The 18648-nt window shown below is 37.2% G+C and overlaps 1 protein-coding gene across 5 annotated transcripts in view; it reads left to right on the top strand.

Moving 5' to 3' along the window:
- Unc13b (unc-13 homolog B) overlaps positions 1-18648 on the top strand; it is a 273280-nt gene that overhangs the window by 144348 nt on the left and 110284 nt on the right. For 3 of the 5 annotated variants that reach the window (XM_023715881.1, XM_023715880.1, XM_023715879.1), the window contains exons 8-9: positions 5097-5132; positions 9379-9613. In XM_023715881.1, coding sequence (XP_023571649.1) covers positions 5097-5132; positions 9379-9613 — 271 coding nt within the window. The remainder of the gene's footprint in view (positions 1-5096; positions 5133-9378; positions 9614-18648) is intronic. The other 2 variants (XM_023715882.1, XM_023715883.1) reach the window with 1 other exon arrangement.

Below are 18648 nucleotides of genomic sequence, written 5' to 3'. Positions count from 1 at the left end.
TACATATAAAAATATCAACTAAGAAAAAGCTTTCATGATAGTAAAGAATTACTAAGAATAAAACATAACAAATACTGGAATGGCAAATATATGACCAGCACTTCTAACAGTTAGGGGATAGGAACAGTTAGGGGATAGGATATTGCACAAAGTTCTAGTACATCGAGGACATGGACAGTGTCCATGACGATTACTGGTGACCAGGTGTCACTTGTGGGACTGAGCTACTGCTCTTTCCTTGATATCCATCCTGTAGACCTGAACAGAATCATGACCCACAGGGTGCAAGAGAAGTCCATTTGTAGAGTATGCTGATGGAAATATTTTGCTGCTATAAATGAAAGAATAATTGAAAGACTGCTGTTGTATATCTCTTTTTCTCCTGTGTTTAATTGTTTACCTATTTGGTGGGTTCTTTCTGTTCTCATTCATGGAGTTGTGATCATTTTGATCCCTCTCTAGAATATCTTTTAGTAGTCTGTGTAGGATTGGTTTTGTCGCCATGAAATTCCTTAGTTATTCTTTGTCATGGAAATATTTCACTTTGTTGTTATACTTGAAAGAGAGTTTTGCAGGGTATATCAATCTTTGTTGAAATTTGTTTTCTTGAAAGACTTGTAGTACTTTGCTCCATGCTGTTCTTGCCTTGATGGTTTGTGAAGAGAAATCTGCTGTTACTCTGATGGGTTTTCCTTTAAATGTGATCTGTTTCTTTTCTCTAGCAGCTTTTAGTATACAATTCCTGAATTGAGTTTCTGGGATCTTGATTATTATATGTCTGGGTGTGTTTTTAATTGGGTTAATGTTATTTGGAGTTCTATATGCTTTGGTTACCTGAATGTCAGATTGTTTCCCCATATTTGGGAAGTTTTCTGCTATTACTTCTGCCCATATTCTTTTTATATCATTTGTATTGACTCCTTTTTTCTCACTGATGCCTGTTAGTCTTACATTGTTCATCTTTGCATCGTCTTGCAGTTGTTGAATTATTTTTTCCTGCATCCTAGTTGTTTTAAAGAGATCTTTTCTTACTTTTTCACTAGCTGCCATGGTGTCTTCAAGGTCTGAAAGTCTATCTTCACTTTCATTCAAATGGTTTTACCAGCTTGTGATTGAGGTTTTAATTTCCTGTGTATCACTTTGAATCTGCTTCATGCAATCTATTTCTTTCCTATATTGTTCATTCAAGGATTCTGTCATTTTTATATTCTCTATATTTTTTTTATCAGTGTCTTCTTTAGAAGCACTTTTTTCCTTCAGAAATTATTTCTGATCTGATTTCTGTAGCTGTTTCTTTACTTCAAAGGCTATTATTTCAGAGATTTTAGGTGTGTGATTTCTAATTTCTTCTATGCTATTGTCTCCTGCATTTGTTCTGGGTGGACTCAGGGCCTGAGAATGCATTTTGCTCCTTCTCTTTGTCATTTTGTATAGCACTGTCTTCTGACCTTTGGTGTAGAGCTTTGGTAGAGTTATTACCTTAGCACCAGGTCCAGATCTACCAAGTTCAAACTCGTCCAGGTGGATGTGGCTTGGCTCTGGCTTCTCCACTTCTTCCTGCTACAGCCCTTGGATATGAACCCGGTACGCCACTCTCACAAGATGTTCTGCTCCTGGAACAGCTGGGTGGGGCTTGCCTCTAGCCTCTCTGCAGGGAGTTCTGCCCTTGGGTTCTACACTGTACCTGTCTGATGGATGAAGTTCTACTCACCAAAGATATTTATTTTTATGGGTAAATCTTCTACATTTTTAGGCATTATTTAGAAACTGAGAGCACAGGAGAGGAATGAGCAGAAAAATTCATAGCCTCAGAAAGTTTATATATAATTTTTTTTTTTTTTTTGTGGAACCGGGGATTGAACTCAGGCCCTTGTGCTTGCTAGAGAAGCACTTATTCCACTAAGCCATCTCCCTGGCCCCTATATATAATTTTTTTAAGTAAGTTTATATTCTGAAAGTTTTCAAATCTTCTGCTCCACATCCGTATCCTAAGGTCTGGACCTCTATGCCCAGCAGTTTCCTGGATTTATTCCCTTAAGATGTCTCATAGATACTCTCAAGTCCAGATGCCCAAGCCCTCAATTGATCATTTCCCTCTCCCTGCCCCTTTGTTGTATTTTTCTTCTCAGTGAATGTCACATGTAATAGCTCAAGCTAAAAACCTAGCTGTAGTTACTCATAAAACTCTATTGATTTTTACTTTCAGAATAGCTCATGAGAAGGGGCTGGGGAAATGGCTCAATGGAATAAGCGCTTCCCTGGCAAGCACAGAGGCCTGAGTTCAATCCCCGGTTCTGCAAAAAAAAAAAAAAGAATATCTCATGAATTTGTCCACTTCTTTCCATGCCCTCTGCCACCAATAATTCAGGCTATCAACAGAAGTATATAACCTCCTCCCAACTAGCGCCCCTATTCTACTAACTATTGACCTACCATAGCACTCTTCTCTTATGGAATGGCAAATGTGATCTTCTCTCTCCCTTTTTATTTATTTATTTAAAATTTTTTTATTCATTTTAATGAGAAAAAAGATAAAATAGTAATGATAACAGTTTTAAAACAGGTTAGTAGGGGCTGGGGAGATGGCTCAGTGGAATAAGCACTTCCCTGGCAAGCTCAAGAGCCTGAGTTCAATCCCCAGTTCTGAAAAAAAAACAAGCAACAACAACAAAAAAAACAGGTTAGTAGGATGTTTACAGTAATTAATACATTGCATATTGTTGTCTTCATGATACTTATTTTCTTCCCTTTTAAAAGCTGTGGTAGCCATGCATTGCTCTTTAGATAACCAAAACTCCTAACATTACATAATTTCTTTACAATACTAAAGATCAGTTTTTTTGTTTTTGTTTTTTTTTTTGTAATTCTGCAGCCTTTTTCAGATATGTCAGAATTATTTTAATTTACTGGGTGTGCCTTTCCACATACAATTTCATTTTTCCTATGACATTTCCCCTTTTTCTTTCTCAGTTCTTACACCTAGCAAAATCTAAGTGGTTTGGTTTTATTTTAATTTTAGTTTTTGAGACAGGATATTGTGTATAACACAGGCTGGGCTTGAACATCTTGGTCCTCCTTTCTCAGTCTCCTGAGTGCTAGGATTAGAATACTTGGATTATAGGTGTGTACCACTATATCCTTAGTAGTTGTCCTACAAGCTAATGAATTTTTTTGGGGGATAGAGGGGGCAAAGTTGCTTAATTAGACTAGTATTACTTGTTTTATAATGAGACTGGGCTTAAATTTTGGGAACTGGCTTGTTAGAAAGAATGACAGTTTAAAAGGTTTTTCAGTTTTAGAAAAGGAGCTGGTAGATGAGAGCAGATTATTCATTCAGTTTACTAATACAAATATATTTATTAGGCACCCTTTATGTAAAAGAAACTGCTATGCAGTGCTGTGGAGCGCTCAAGGATGAGGTGGTATCAAGCAGGGAGAGCCTTCTTTGCCCTCAGAGTTATGCTGCAAAACAGCAGAGTCACTTGTCTGAAGCCATCTAGGTTAAAAGGCATATTCTAAGGTTCTATGTGATTATTTTTTCAATTTTTTAAAACAAAGTCATTATCCTTTAGCAGTTGCTATAGCAACTATACTATAGCCTACTAGAATTTTAATCCCCACTCCCGTGGTTAGAAGATGAAATCAATCATTAAAAATTTTAAATGGCACACTAAACCAACATGCCCTCTCTGAGCTGAAAAGAGATGGAGGTGATAGGAAAAAGGTAAGTGCCTGGGAGGAAAAGCAGTTTTTGCCCTGTAGCTAAATTAAATAGCCTGGGACTGATTAGAAGTCCCATATGCTTAGGATAGAGGTTAACTCAGGTAAGTGCAAACAGCTTGGGTTGGCATCTTTTGATGCTCTCCGACTTTGAGTTTTATGGCAAAATTTCAAGGGAGCTGTGCCTTCAGAATTCCATGGACCTTCCGCGCCACATATTGAAGGTCCCTTTGAGGACCTAAGGGGTATTGGTGTATGCAGATCATAGAAATTGTTTTTTTCCTGCCATCTATTTATTAGGAACTTATAAGGAAAGCAAAAGCCTGGCAGCATGACAAAGCAACAGACACTACTGCTGACCATGTTCCAGGGGCTGTGCTAAATAATTTATGTGCATTTTCTCAAATAATCTTTATACTAGCCCAGAGAGACTCATATTATTATTATTCTCACATTACAGATGAGGAAATATCTGTTATGACTGATTCAAAATCAGATTGCTAATGTGTGGCAGAGTCAGAACAACTGAGCTTTGATTTTAAAACTCATGTTCTTAATCAGGAAGCTAAATTACTACTTCTTTCCTAGGGTTAACGGCCTATTTTTAGTGATTCATTAGAATTAGTTGGCTCGTTCAGCTTATTGGATAGGATTTAAGTTTAATTAATATTTAGATTTTACTTTGAAAAAATGTAAAGTTTTCAGTTTTTTCTGCTATCAAAGCTTTGTGTTTTAATGGTCTTTATTAAATGTTTATAGATAATTCAGAAAAAGTGGCTCTCTCAGGACCCAATAGACTAGAATATTTTATTACATTTTGGAATATTACAGATTTAGTTTTTAAGAGCTAGATATTGCCATTTGCTGGCCTTTTTCTTTCAGTATAAAGCAGTGGAATTGGCATTGTCATTCTCCAGGCCTCCCTCCATTGTGTCGGGGCTGATTTCTCATGGGTGTACTGTGGCACACTCAGGTTTGACTGACACAGAGACAAGGAAGAGCTTCTTAGAGATGGGAGGTAGAATTTTGCTGCTTTTGACCCAGGAAAGGCACCAGAGCACCTAAATTGTGGTGCTTGAAGAGAGATCTAGGCCAGCAGAAGGTTTAATATGGTATGAAAGCCATAGGTTTTGTTGTTATTTTGTTATTTTCTAGTAAATAGCAAAGAGTGAGAGTACTCTGTAGACTTGTCTCATGTTTTATAAAAGGCAGATATTCTGTTATATAAGTTTACAAGTAGGAAGATACTCTTGTTATATAAAGCTGTATGCAAGTAGGGTAGGCTTAACTAAGGTAAGGTATATAATTGGTGGATAGGGAATGAAATTTGAATTTCTGCTAAAATTGTCTCTGTCACTTCTTTGTGGTTTTCTTAGGTCACTGGACCTATTTGGGCTGGGGAGAACAGCAAAGTACGTAAGAATTAAAATTCTGTGTCATTTTTTTAATCTTACCTTTTAATGTGATTCCTGTGAACCATGAACCTGGATATTCATGCATATAAGCATATATAATTCCATTTTCTTGCCCTTAATTCTCAGGAGACAGTTACATATAATGGAATGCTAAATCCTTCCAGGGTGGTTTCTTGAAGTAAATGTGAGTGTGTGTGTGTGTGTGTGTGTGTGTGTGTGTGTGTGAAAGAGAGAGAGAGAGAGAGAGAGAGAGAGAGAGAGAGACAGACAGACAGACAGACAGATAGACAAGGAGACAGGAGACAGACACACAGAAAGACAGACACAGCAATAGCCAAATTAAGCTACTCCTGACAAGATAGCTTGATTGGTACTTCCCTAGAGGCAAGCAGTTTTGTCAGCCCCCTAGTGTAGGAAAATCCTTTCCACTGCTTTTTTAGGCAGAAGATTTATTCAGGGATGAACTAAAGGTAGGATTTTGTGCATTTTAATTTGGATGAATAATACTAGTATGGGGAGGTTTTCAGAACAGACTATTGTCACAGGTGTATTAATCTTGGAAAGGGAGAATATCATTTCAGCCAAAAACCTGATTTTGTAAAGAAAATGAGGCTGAAAACATGGTTTGACTTTCCTTGAAGCAGCCCATCTAGATTGGACACCACCTTTGGTATAGACCATAGTGGGTAGCCAGTTCTTCCTGTCAAAATATACAACTCTAGGCTACTGGCTGTGTTACTCATCTGATAGACTGATGCAACGGGTGCTAAGAAAGGCCAAAGTTTCTTCTGCCATTGGCATTTCTCACCAAGCGTGTAGCTCCTATAGTTTGAATCGTGAGTATTTTTGCCATTAGAGAACTGTTCTAAAGTAACCTCTGCAAGCTCAGATAAGTTAAGGTTTTCAAGTAGGAGGGAAAAACCTGCTATGAAAAAGTGTTTCTTTCATTTCTTCTGTGGATGATTAAGTTCTGTCTGTACTCACAATTTAAACAGTGCAGCAGAATCCAAAAGTACTGTATACCAGAGAGCATGACTGAGTGCTTTCTTTTGTGTTTGGAGGCCATCTTTGGCTTAGGTTAAATTACTTTCCTCAACCTCCTTTTCCAGGCTTGTTTTCTGCTATTCCATTCCACATTCTTTTATGCAGATGCTAGGCAAACTAACAAAGTGTATCTCAAGAAAATATAGCTTTCCTAACTTTGTGCCTTTAATCATGTCATTGCCTTTACCCATATAATTGAAGATATTCATTCCCTCTCCTTCTAGTCTTCAACTATTAAGAACATGCAGCTCTTCAGAAGTATGTCCTCCCTGATGCTTTTTGTACTGGCCCTATAAGGAAGTGAACTTACTTTACTTCTAACTCATGTAACACTTGAATTTATGCTGTTATGCAATAACTTCCTTATATAATTCAATATTTGTATTTGTATTTTATTTTCTTCTCAGATTGACTTACACTTTGAGTCTTCTATGCTTAACCTTGTTTGTGGAGATACTCAGCATCTGAAGGAATAAATAAATGTTCCCAGATAGTTTCAAGTAGAGTATCAGGGGCTTTTCAACTTTTGCCCTTAAACTAGCCCACAGGTCCCTCCTTATGTTTATTAGCAACAAAACCTGCACTAATTAGCTTCTTTTTCCCTGCAAAGTTAGGAGTTTCATTGTCTAAGATGACACAGTACTATGGGGTAGGTTGTAGACACAGTTAAAAATAGTGACTGACATACTAAAGCACAGCTCTTTTTCTTTCTTTTTTTTTTTTTCTTCCAGAACCGGGGGTTGAACTTAGGCCCTGCACTTGCCAGGCAAGCACTGAGCTATCTCCTTGGCCCAGCTCTTTTATTAAAACTGAAATGTAACATATTTTCCTTAGTTTCTCATTTTGGTTTCTAATTAGACTTGTTTGTACCAGGAATTTTACTTGCTAAGGAAGTTGAGGGTGATACAGAGAGAAAACTGTATTTATTTTTCCTATCTTTCTTTGGGAGCGTGTATGACTCAAGTGTGGTTTCCTGGCTTATGTGCTAATACTGTCCTGCTGCAATTGATGGAGACTTTTGGTTTTGTCACTCTTGTTGCCTCTGCCTGCTCATCTGTATGCATGAATAGTCCAGCACTGACTTTTTCAGACTTAGTTTTTTTGTGGATTCAGAAAGATTAAGTCTGAAGGTCATATTGATTTTGTCTCTTGATTGTCTCTTTTTAATCTTTAGAACCACAAATGCTTCAAGGGATAAAATCAGTGTCTCCAGAATCTCTTTTTCCTAATGTATCATCAGAATACTTTCCATCCTTTTTGTTTTTTTTTTTTTTTCCAACCTTTACTACTCTTATCCTGACCAGAATACTACCTGGCTTTAACAGGCAAGAATTACTGATAATTGTGTCTGACCATGTGAAGGTTAGCCTCTTTTTCTTGCTGACTTTTGTCCACTCCTGGAGTTTTAATCATCTTTCCCTCTCCCTGTCTCTCTCTATTCCTCCTCCCACTCCCTTTCCCCCTCCCTTCTTTCCTTTCCTCCCTTCTTTCTTTGACTCTGTCTCTCTTTTTGTGTCTGTTTCTTTCTCATTAAAATAAACTCAAATGGAAAAATCTCCTTATGTGTACCACTAGCCTCACCTTTCTGTAAACTCAAATGAGAAAGCTTAAAACTCCTACTCCCTATCTGTACCCATAGTTGTTATGTGGAATCCAGTCCTCAAACGTCCTTCTGTGGTTGTAAAACCCACATGTTCATGCTCCCTCTTTTAGAGCAATTACTTCCTAGCTGTGTGACACAGAAAACAAATGGTCATCTTTGTATCACTGTCTTTGTCGTCAGCTTTTACAATTTCTGTTTTTTTTCCTTAGTTTATTAACTTTTTCATTACTACTGTGCAGATAAGTCCTTATCTCTTGCTTAAGCAATCATAGAAGCCCGATCTTAAGGTCTTCAGGAACTTATGTTGCCCATGGTTACATTGATTATCTTCTAAAATCACTAATATGAGGGCCAGGGAGATGGCTCAGTGGAATAAGTGCTTCCCTGGCAAGCGCAAGGGCCTGAGTTCTATACCTGGTTCCACAAAAAATAAATAAATAAATAAATAAATAAAATAAAATAAAATAAAGTTACTAATATGAAGAATCTCTCCTCTGCTAAAAACATCCCCTTTGAGGAATGGAGAATGCTTTTCTCATTGTGAGCCAGATAGGAACCTGGCAAGAAAGGATATGTAGGTTCTTTTTAATCAAGTGTGTGGTATCAGATGGCTTTCATATAAAGTAGGCTAGATACATCATTAGGTTGAGCTCCTTTTCATGCTTTTTTTTTTTTTTTTTTTAGACAGGGGCCTGCTATGTAGTATAGGCTGGCCTTAAACTCACTTATGTATCCCAGGCTGGCCTTGACTTCATGGCAGTCCTCCTGCCTCAGCCTCCTAAGTGCTGGGATCACAGTCATGTGCCACCATTCCCAGCTTTCCATGTACATTTTGATTTGCAGAAGTGGTCATTTCAGTTAATGACAAGGAAAATACTTACATAAAAAACAAATAATTTTATAAAATTTTAATGATTACTATTAGGTAAACATGGCACTGTCAGCAGAATTCCACAAGTAGGTTCTCTGGATGGGAATTCTGAGCCTCAATTAGAGGTGCTTGACAGGAATTTGTTATAACACCTGACATGGCATCTAGACAGGGAGATTGCTGCCATTCTCAGCTGCACTCAAAGCCTTTCACCTGACTTCTGAGCCTTAGCTTTAATGATCTTTATTTTCAGAACAAGCTCCTAATGTGGAACCTGCCTGTTTGGTTTAATGCATACATTTTAAAATCTGAAAACACTAGGCCAACTTTAAGTAAAATGTTTTTTCTAGGATAAAATTTTTTTCTCCTTTTGCCCTCTCCCCTTGATGGAGAAACAGAGTTTATTTGTGACATTTAGAAAGTTAGGATTGTGATAGCTAGAGAGGCAAAATTCCAGAGAATTGTGGGTTAGGAAAATGTAACTTGGATCTCTACTAAGAATCAGCACTAAAATGGAATCAAGTGTCTGATCTCATTTGACAAGGAGAGAGACTGTGAGTTATTAATGAAGACAGTTCTGCACATGGCTTTGAGGTCACTGGACTCGTGTGCAGCTCTACTTGCTTTTGTTCTCAAGGTTCAGGCTTGGGACTGCTTCAATTAGAAACAAAACATTCATAAGAACTCACTAAACCTGGGGTGCGTGGGCTGTGCTTATTCTACAGCTTTTGAAGACCCTGATAGTGCCGTCGATGACCGAGACAGTGACTATCGCAGCGAGACCAGCAACAGCATCCCACCTCCTTATCATACAACTTCCCAGCCCAATGCTTCTGTGCACCAGTTTTCTGTGCCGGTGCAGTTGCCACAGCAGCTGCTACTTCAGGGAAGTTCCCGGGACTCTTGTAATGACTCTATGCAGAGTTATGACCTTGATTATCCAGAGCGGCGGGCCCTCAGGTGGGTGTTGAGAACAAACTACTTTCTTTTCTTAGTATCTAGGTCCATGGTACACCTGACAAAGTGCTTTCATATGAGGTGGTAGTGGAAGCGTAACAGTAAGTTAGGCCATGCTACAGTTATTATTTTTTTTTTTTTTCTCTTCTATACATTCACACACATCTCCACTAGGAATGCTTTTTATGATTAGTGATTCTCAGCTGATGTGGACATTCTCACTTGGGGTAGATGGCTGAAAATAAATTGCTGCCCCCCCACCCCTACCTAAGTGATTTTTTAAAATGTACTTTTCACCAAGAGTTTAAAGAGGAAATCACAAATATTATATGTTTGGTTACACCTGCCTGTTTTATTTCTTGGGAATTTCATGAAAAACCAATGAGATCTCACTATCACAAATTTTGCACTTTTGCTGTAACTTGATTTTAATTTAATGCATGGGTAAAAATTTTAAAGTATAATATAGCATACATGAAAGAATTTCCCACCTCTGTTTTTTCTCTACTTTATTCCCTTCCTGTCTGAGTTCCCTTGCCATTACTATTTAAGTGAACCTCTAAAGACTATTGTCACTTATTTGTGAGTATAAAAGAAAGCATTTAAATTTATGTTCCTCCATTTTCCAGTGTTTTAAAAAATTATTTCAAACTTAAAGAAAATTTGGAGAAATAGCCAGGTGTGGTAGTACATAATACTAGCACTCAAGAGGCTGAGGCAGGAAGAAAACAAGTTCAAGGCTATCCTTGGCTACATTGTGAGTTTGAGGCTAGTATAAACTATGTAGTGAGACCCTGTCTCAAAAAGCTAAAACAAACAATAATTGGAGAAATAATAAATGAATAACCGTATTTTTGTTCTTATGAATAACCATATTCTTGGAATTCAGTTGTGTTGACATTTTGCCCCATTCACATCTCCTTCATAATATATATTCATCTGTTTTTTTCTGAGCAATTTGACAGTCAGTTGCACATACCATGTTACTTTTCCAGAAAGTACTCCAGCGTGTAACTCCTAAGAAAAGGTCTGTTTAAAAATGTATTCCTCTCCTTTTTTGATCTGAGATCCTGTCAAGAATCACAAAGCCATTGTATTTGATTTTCCTATTTTTTTAAGTCTTTCATCTTGCAAAATTTCCTTAATCTATTTTTGCAGTCTTTTTTTTTTCCCTGATTATTTTTTCATGTCTAGAATCAGTTTAAACATTTTGACAAAAACACTACATAGGGAAATGTTTCCTTCAGTCCGTTCAGGAAATGTATACTTTATCTTATTATTGGTGATGTTTAGTTTGATGTCTTGGCTAAGAAATTTGGTATATATTATATTACGTGTAAAGTTACTTTCTCATTTGTAAATAATAATATCTGGAGTGATACCTGATTTATTCTTATCCTACTTTCCCAGTAACCTTTTATCTGATAATTTTTTGTACCTATTGATCCTTCCTTAAATCATTTATTTCTTGGTTAGGGATTAGTTTTTTTTTAATTACAATTTAATTTGGACTTGTTTTATTTTGTTTTGTTTATTTTTTTGAGACAGGGTTTCACTATATAATTCAGACTAAACTTGAACTCAATATGTAGCTCAGGCTGTCCTCAAACTTGCAATACTCTTCCTGCCTCCGGCTCCCTAGTACTGGGATTATAGGCATGGGCTACCATTTATAAAATTCACCAAGCCATAGGATGATAGGATTTTTTTCCCCCACCTTAGACTACTACATTGGTGAATTTTTAGCCTGAGCCTCAAAAGGCTATCTACCTGCTAGACAACATCCTATCCAAATTTGCTATCATCTCTGAAAATACTTTCAGTGAAATTTTCTTATCTGTCATCCCCAGCATAAAATTTGTACTGTACTGTTTTATTTCATTTTGTTTTGTTATGAGAGAGGGTGTCACCATGTAGTTGAGGCTGGCCTTCAACTCACACTGTGTAGCCCAGGCTGGCCTTGAATTCATACTAATCCTTCTGTCTCATCTTTCATGTGCTGAGATTTCAGGCATGTGCCACCACACCTAGATAAAGTTTATGCTTTTTTTATTTGGAGCCTAAAACAAAATATATTAAGAATCCTTCTGAAATTTTTGCCTACTCATTGATAGTTTATTAGTTGAATGCTTGCAATTTTTTTTTTTTTTAAACAGAATAGATCTTGTTCTATTGACCAGGCTAACTTGAAACTGATGGACTCAGGTATTCCTCTTCCTCAGCCCCATGAATAGCTGCAATGAGAGGCATATGCTACCAAACACTTCGAAGCTTGTATGATTTATTTATTTGATTTTTAATTTGTGGTGTTCTATTTCCTCTCCTTCCACTGTGCTCTTAATTTTAAAAAATTTTCTGTTATCTTTTTTATTGGTTATACATATCAATGGGTTTTATTTTAGTACATTCCTTCATGTACATACCTTTGATAATTTCTAGCTCTATCACCTCCTGCCCCAACCTTCCTCCTAGTTTTACATTTTTTGGAGGGGTTCCAGTGTATTTGTCCATATCCATCCTTCCGTTACCCACTCTTATGTCCTCATCCCCCATGTCCTTTTTCTCTTCATCTTGTCTAATAGTTTCCCTTCTACTTTTTGGTCATATTTTTTAGATTATATTGTTCCACTTTAAGAAAAAAAACAATAGCAAGACTTTGTTTCCCTTCTATATCTACAAGCATTAAATGTGCAGGCCAAGAGCCACGTGTAGTGGTACATGCCTGTAATCCCAGCACTCAGGAAGCAGAGGCAAAAGGATTGCTGTAAATTTGAAGGCAATCTGGGTTACGTAGAGATTTCTAGGTCAACCTGCGTTGCAAACCAAGAATATGTTCTCTCTTGACCAAGCTATATCACTGGCCCTAAGGCCCTGTCTTAAAAAACAAAACAAAACAAAACAAAACAAAAAGTGCTGGTCAGCAGTACTAATGGCATATCAACCTAAATAACTACATATCCTTCCATTTGCAACAAATTATAATTTACCTAATCACTACTTTTTTTTTTTTTTTTGGCGGAACCAGGGATTGAACTCAGGCCCTTGCGCTTGCCAGGCAAATGCTTATTCCACTGAGCTATCTACGCAGCCCCATAATCACTACCTTTTAATTTTGATTATTTCCTGGGTTACCTCCATAATAAGTAACTAGTATTAGTGATACACTTTAATTAATTAATTAATTAATTAATTATTTGTATTGTAGTATAAGATCTACATGGTCTTACTATGCAGATAGGACTCGTAGTGAGCTGCCTGTGTTCAGCCTTCCAAGAGCTTGGATTACAGGCATGCGCCACCACGCCCAGTCTCAATTGCCATCTCAGGGCACCCTGGGGCGGGGCCAGCACAGCAGGCCAGGGATCGAACCCTGGCCACTGTGCTCTGCCTAAGCAGGCGCTTTAATCTACTGAGCTATTTGGCTGGCCCTAGTGATACACTTTAAATTGCAGGGGTTTTTTTCTAGTTATTCCATATAATGGGAGATAGCTCAGTGGTCTAAGCACCTGCCTGGCAAGTACATGGACCTAAGTTCAATCCGTGGCTCCTCATGCTGCTCCGGTCCCCAAACCAGGTGTGATGGCACACCCCTGAAATCCCAGCACTGGGAAGGCTGAGATAGGAGGATCACTACAAATCTGAACTATGTAGTGAGACCCTGTAACAAATAAATAATTAAATAAAATTCTTTAAAAATTAAACTTAGGGAGATGGCTCAGTGGAATAAGTGCTTCCCTGGCAAGTGCAAGGGCCTGAGTTCAATCCCGGGTTCCGCCAAAAAAGAAAAGAAAAAAAAATTAAACTTTACTATATCAGTATATGAAGTGAGATTGAAAAGTAAAAATTTTGTCAAGTGCCAGTAGGAGAAAAACCAAAAGGATTTTGTTTCTTTTTTCCATAATTTTATTGATAAACAAATAGCAATGAGACAGTTTCAAATCAAATTGGTAGGACAGTTTCAATAATTAACACACTGCATACATTCTTCCTAGTGGCTAATTGCTGTACAAAATGCAGGCATGATATCCTATTTACAAACACCATTAGAACAAATCACTGTATTCATTAAGAGAATGTAACTATATATCTATCCTAACCACTTTGAATACACAGATACAAAAATGGACATTCATTTGTATGCCCTTTTTTTGTTAAGTTCCATTATTTGAATATTATAGGTATGTAAACTCAGCAAAATATTCAAAAAGAGTCCAGTAGCCCATAATAGCATTGGGTCTTCCACTTGACTGGCAATGTCAGAAGTTGTTGACCTGAGTCCCCTACAGCTCAACATAACAGCATGGCTTTACTTCTTATATATCATTTTTATACTTTTCTGCTGGATGGTTAAGACCAAGGTAAAGCAGGACCTATGCAACAAGAGTTGTAGCTTTTGGGTCTCATAGGTCAGTGAAATCCCCTCAGGATTTATCCTGAGATCCTGTACCTCAGATTGTAGAACCTTTGTCAGTGCAGCCATGTGGATGACTCACGACCATTGCTTGGCCAATGTGCTCTCTGTGAAAGCCTGAGAGAATGTTTTCTCTCCATGTGACTCTCCTTAGGCACTGTCTACATCATCGATCACTTTCTTCTTTGGCCCCATAATCTCCTTGATCAGAAAATTTGGGACACTACTGAGTTACATGACATTACAGTACAAGTTCTCATATGTCCTGAGGATTTTTAGTTTTATAATAGACTTTTTTTAAAGTATAGGGATCAAACTCAGGGGTGCTGTACCATTGAGTTACACTCGCCCTCGCTTAATTTTTTTGATTTGAGACAGTTCTTTAGTAAATCACTCATCCTGGATTCAAACTTGCAATCTTGCTTCAGCATTGCAAAAGGCTTAAATTATAAGAATGTGCCACCTTCACCTGATATTATGAACATTTTAGGCAATATTTTGAAGTGATTTCTCCTTCTTACAACTGCATTAAAAAAAGAACATGGTTGAATTGGTTTTTTCACTCAACCAAGTGTACTTTTATTTTTTGAATTCAGCTGGATGAATTCCAACACTTGGGAGGGTGAGGTAAGAGAATCAGCAAGAGTTCAAGGCCAACTTGAATTACATAGTGAGATCTTGTCTCAAAACAAAAACAAAAAACAAAAAATCCTATAGAATCCAGAATAACAGAACGTTTACATAATTTGAGGTTTGACAATAGAATTGGACTTTGTTAGATATTAGCCAAATTATTTCCAGTGTTGAGAATGTTTTACTTTTTTGTCCTCGAAATACAATACCCAACACCCACAAGTTGAAGGAAGAAATGTTTGTTGTAGTTTGCAGAGTTTTCAGTCAATGTTCAAGTGGCTCCAAGGCAGCGTTACATGGCAGAGTAGAAACAGTCCAAGGCATGGCAGGCAGGAAGTAGCAAGTAGAGAGCCTCCCTTCTACTTTTTATTCCATTTAGACTACAAGCCTATTGGTGCCACCCACACCCAGAGTGGGCCTTTCCATTATTTATACTCAGAACCATCCCAATCAGTGGACTAATGTAGTTATCACACCCTTACTACTGTATTACTCACCCATGAATCAGCCATCTCTGAACCAAATGAGCACATGGGGCTAGATATAAGCCATAAGGGAGACAAATTAAGAAAATATCAATCTTACTTTTAGTATTTCTGGTGGTTAAGTAACCAACTTGATCTCATTTTTCTTTTAGCTAAGTAATTGCTGTTGGATATTTTAAGAATATACTGAGTTGATAAACTTCTAACCTGTAGGCACTGTCTATGTAGAAATACAGGAAGCGGGCAATCTAGCCTAAGTGTAAGAATGATAAACTGTTTTCTGTATTTGTTGATTTAAGTTAAACATGTAGCCTCTGCTGCAGTAATCACCACAGGGAAAAATAGTCTTTTTATGATGATCCTGAATATGTATAGCCTTTGGATTTCCCAAAGAAAGTTTATGATGCTATAAATAATTTTCTAGTTTTGAAAACATAGCAAGGTTATACTTCTCACAGTTAAAAGCTATTTTTGTAATGAAATGTTTCTTTTTTCTTTTAAAATTTTTTGGATATATCTTGTCTGTGCAGTCTAAAATGTAACTTTCAGCACATTGATAGCTTGCCTTCTTTTTAGACCCAAATACATTTTCTTTAAATCTCTTTTTTTTTAATTCACTAAATTACTAAATTACCCAGGCTAGACTTGAATTTTCTTTTCTTTTTCTTTTTTTTTTTTTTTTTGCAGAACCAGGGATTAAACTTGGGCCCTTGCACTTGCCAGGGAAGCACTTATTCCATTGAGCCATCTCCCGGCCCCTCTTTAAATCTCTTAATGTGTTTCCTAACAGTTTTGAACTTTGGCATTGCAAGTGTGTTCTAGATAGTGATAAAACATGTTTAATTTTGTTTCTTAGAAAATAAAACTAGCAGGGCTGGTGAGATAGCTCAGCAGACTATGTGCCTGGTTAGGCAAGCACAGGGTCCAATCCCCAGTACCACATGCCATGCTGGCCCTATCCCTGGGCACACTGAGCCAGCCACTGAGTCCAAGTGTGGTGACACATTCCTGTAATTCCAGCTCTGGGAAGGCTGAAAACAGGAGAATCACTATGAGTCCTATCTGTGTAATGAACCCTGTACCAAATACATTAAAAAAAAAGAAAAGAAAAGAAAACTGTCAATAACAAATAAGAATAAATGAAACATTTAAAAATCATTAAAGCTGTTCTTTTTTGATATGGAAAAACTGACTATTAATGAAACAATATTAGGAACCTGTTAATTTCCTTTTTGTATTTGTCTGAATATTGTTTTTTGTCAAATTGGCAGTTTTATTATTTTAATCTTACTGAGCAGGTACTCAATCTTACACCTTGTTTCTTCCTTTTCCTTCTCTCTTTTTTTCTATGTCTTGCTGTTGCTACAATCTTAACCCCTTACATCAGACAAGGTACAAAGCATAAAAATGACAAAATTAGGATTATTTCAGCTTTTTCTGATGTTGACTGTGAAGAGCAAGAAGATATATATGAGGAGATAGAGGGAAAAATACCACAAGGCTTTCTAGAGAATAATAACATAAACTTGAAGGAAGCAGAGATAAAAGAAATTGGAACCCTTTCAAAAACTGATAAACAAGAACAACCAAAATACAACTGGGAAAAGATAGTATCTTGGAACCAACAAACAGAACTCTCTCCTGCCATTCATTGTGACTATGAATTTGAAACATCTGTATTCTCAAGCTATCATCAGAAATATGATACAATAGATAGAAAAAGTAAAAACCTTTTACATAGTCATTTTGAAGATAGTGAAAAAAGACAATATGATAAATATAATAAGACTAACTACAAAGATATCTGTCTTGACACTGAACATTACAGTTGCCATATTGAAAAGAAGAAACAAAATCACCCAGCTTTGCATCCCTACAAAAATGGATTTGTAGTTAAGAGTGGCACATGGCCTACTAAGTTAGAAGGTCATGATTATGATCTACCCTGTTGTTTAAGGAACTGTGAAAAGCCATCTGGCTCAAGCCAGTGTGTCCCTAGTTCTACTTCATTAGATATTCTTGAAGATTCTACTAGTAGTACTTCTGAAGAACTCATGGAATCTCCCATTTCTGAAGAGCAGGAGAGTTCATTATCACCAATGTGGCATCCATCCAGGATTCATGATGTTGGAGAATTTGCTGATGAATATTATGTTTCAGACCCAGTATTACCATTACAAAAGATAAATTGTAATATAAACACAGAAAGAGACCTTTCTAAGTGTTCCATGAGCGAGATCACCTCTTCCTCCATTGAGGAACCTAAGGAGGACTATGTTGATACAATGGATGAGCTTCAGTGTTTGGTAGAAACAGTGTCAGAATATTTAGCAGAGAAGGAAGAGGAGATTAACAGATTCAGTTCTGTTTCAACAGCTAAGAACACACACAGACATGAAAGTACTGTTCAACTGAATAATGCAGAACAGAAAATGCCTGAGGGTCAGATACCACCTTCATCTATTTGCCAGGATGACAAGGCCCAGGTCACATCTTTTCCTGAACTTAATGGAGTAAAATGTGCCATTGGGTCTTTATTCACTTCACTTACAGAGAAAGTGGGTTCAGGTACACGGCATCTCACAACCTCTATGGAAAAACTGGTTCATGTAGTTCCAGAGAAAACAAATGCTCCTAATCAAACAGAGACAATTAATTTGAGATCTAGACCCAGAGCCAAGTCAGTATTGGAGAAAGATCTTTCCCTGCAATCTTCACCCTTTCAAACAGTTGATGGTGAGGATATTGGCAGACACTGCAGAACTCCAGAGAGTAAGCACATGGGTAATAAGATTGGCAGTTTAAACTTTCAGGACGCAACAGAAACAACTGAAAGGAACTCAGCTCCACAGAATCAGAGTTCAGTTATAAAATCTGTTTTTAGCATGCTGAACCCACTAAAGTTTCTTTCAGAAAAAGAAGAAACCAGTAAAGGTGACCAGAGAAAGATATCAAGAAGGGAAAGCTTTGTTGAGTGTGGCTCAAAGTCCAGTCAAAGCAATGATATCCTTGACAGTCACACTAGTAGTATTGATGCCTTAAATAAGAGTGATGGAGGAACCACAGGAAAGTTTCAAATACCAGCAAGTGAGGATTTGTTGTCCTCTGAAAAGGCAAGTGAACTTTCAAAGTTAGCTAGCTGTACAAGTAAGGAAGATAATATTAAGACTCTGTTGGACAGGAAACCCTGTGAAGATCTAGATCAGTCTTTGCCTCATCAATCAAAAATTTGTGCCGAAGATACTTCAGGACATCTTTCTGTAGCTGGCAGTAGAACTACAAATAAAGAGGCTTCCTCAAAGCCTGTAGAGGACAACAGAATTAGCGGTGATGATGATTTCCTTGAGCCTCTCAGAAAATCATTCAGCCAGCTTTTGTTTACTTCCTCTAATGAGACATGTTCAAAGGAAACTTTGTCTGAATCTGTGGAAAGTGACCAAGTAGAGGAAGATGGATGGGAAAGGGGTTCTAAGAAAGATGGGCATCCCATTTCATTTAGTAAAAAATTA

The sequence above is a fragment of the Octodon degus genome, unplaced genomic scaffold, assembly GCF_000260255.1.
Source record: "Octodon degus isolate 3935 unplaced genomic scaffold, OctDeg1.0 scaffold00045, whole genome shotgun sequence".
NCBI classification, from domain to species: domain Eukaryota; kingdom Metazoa; phylum Chordata; class Mammalia; order Rodentia; family Octodontidae; genus Octodon; species Octodon degus.
This window is presented reverse-complemented; position numbering and strand designations above follow the sequence as displayed.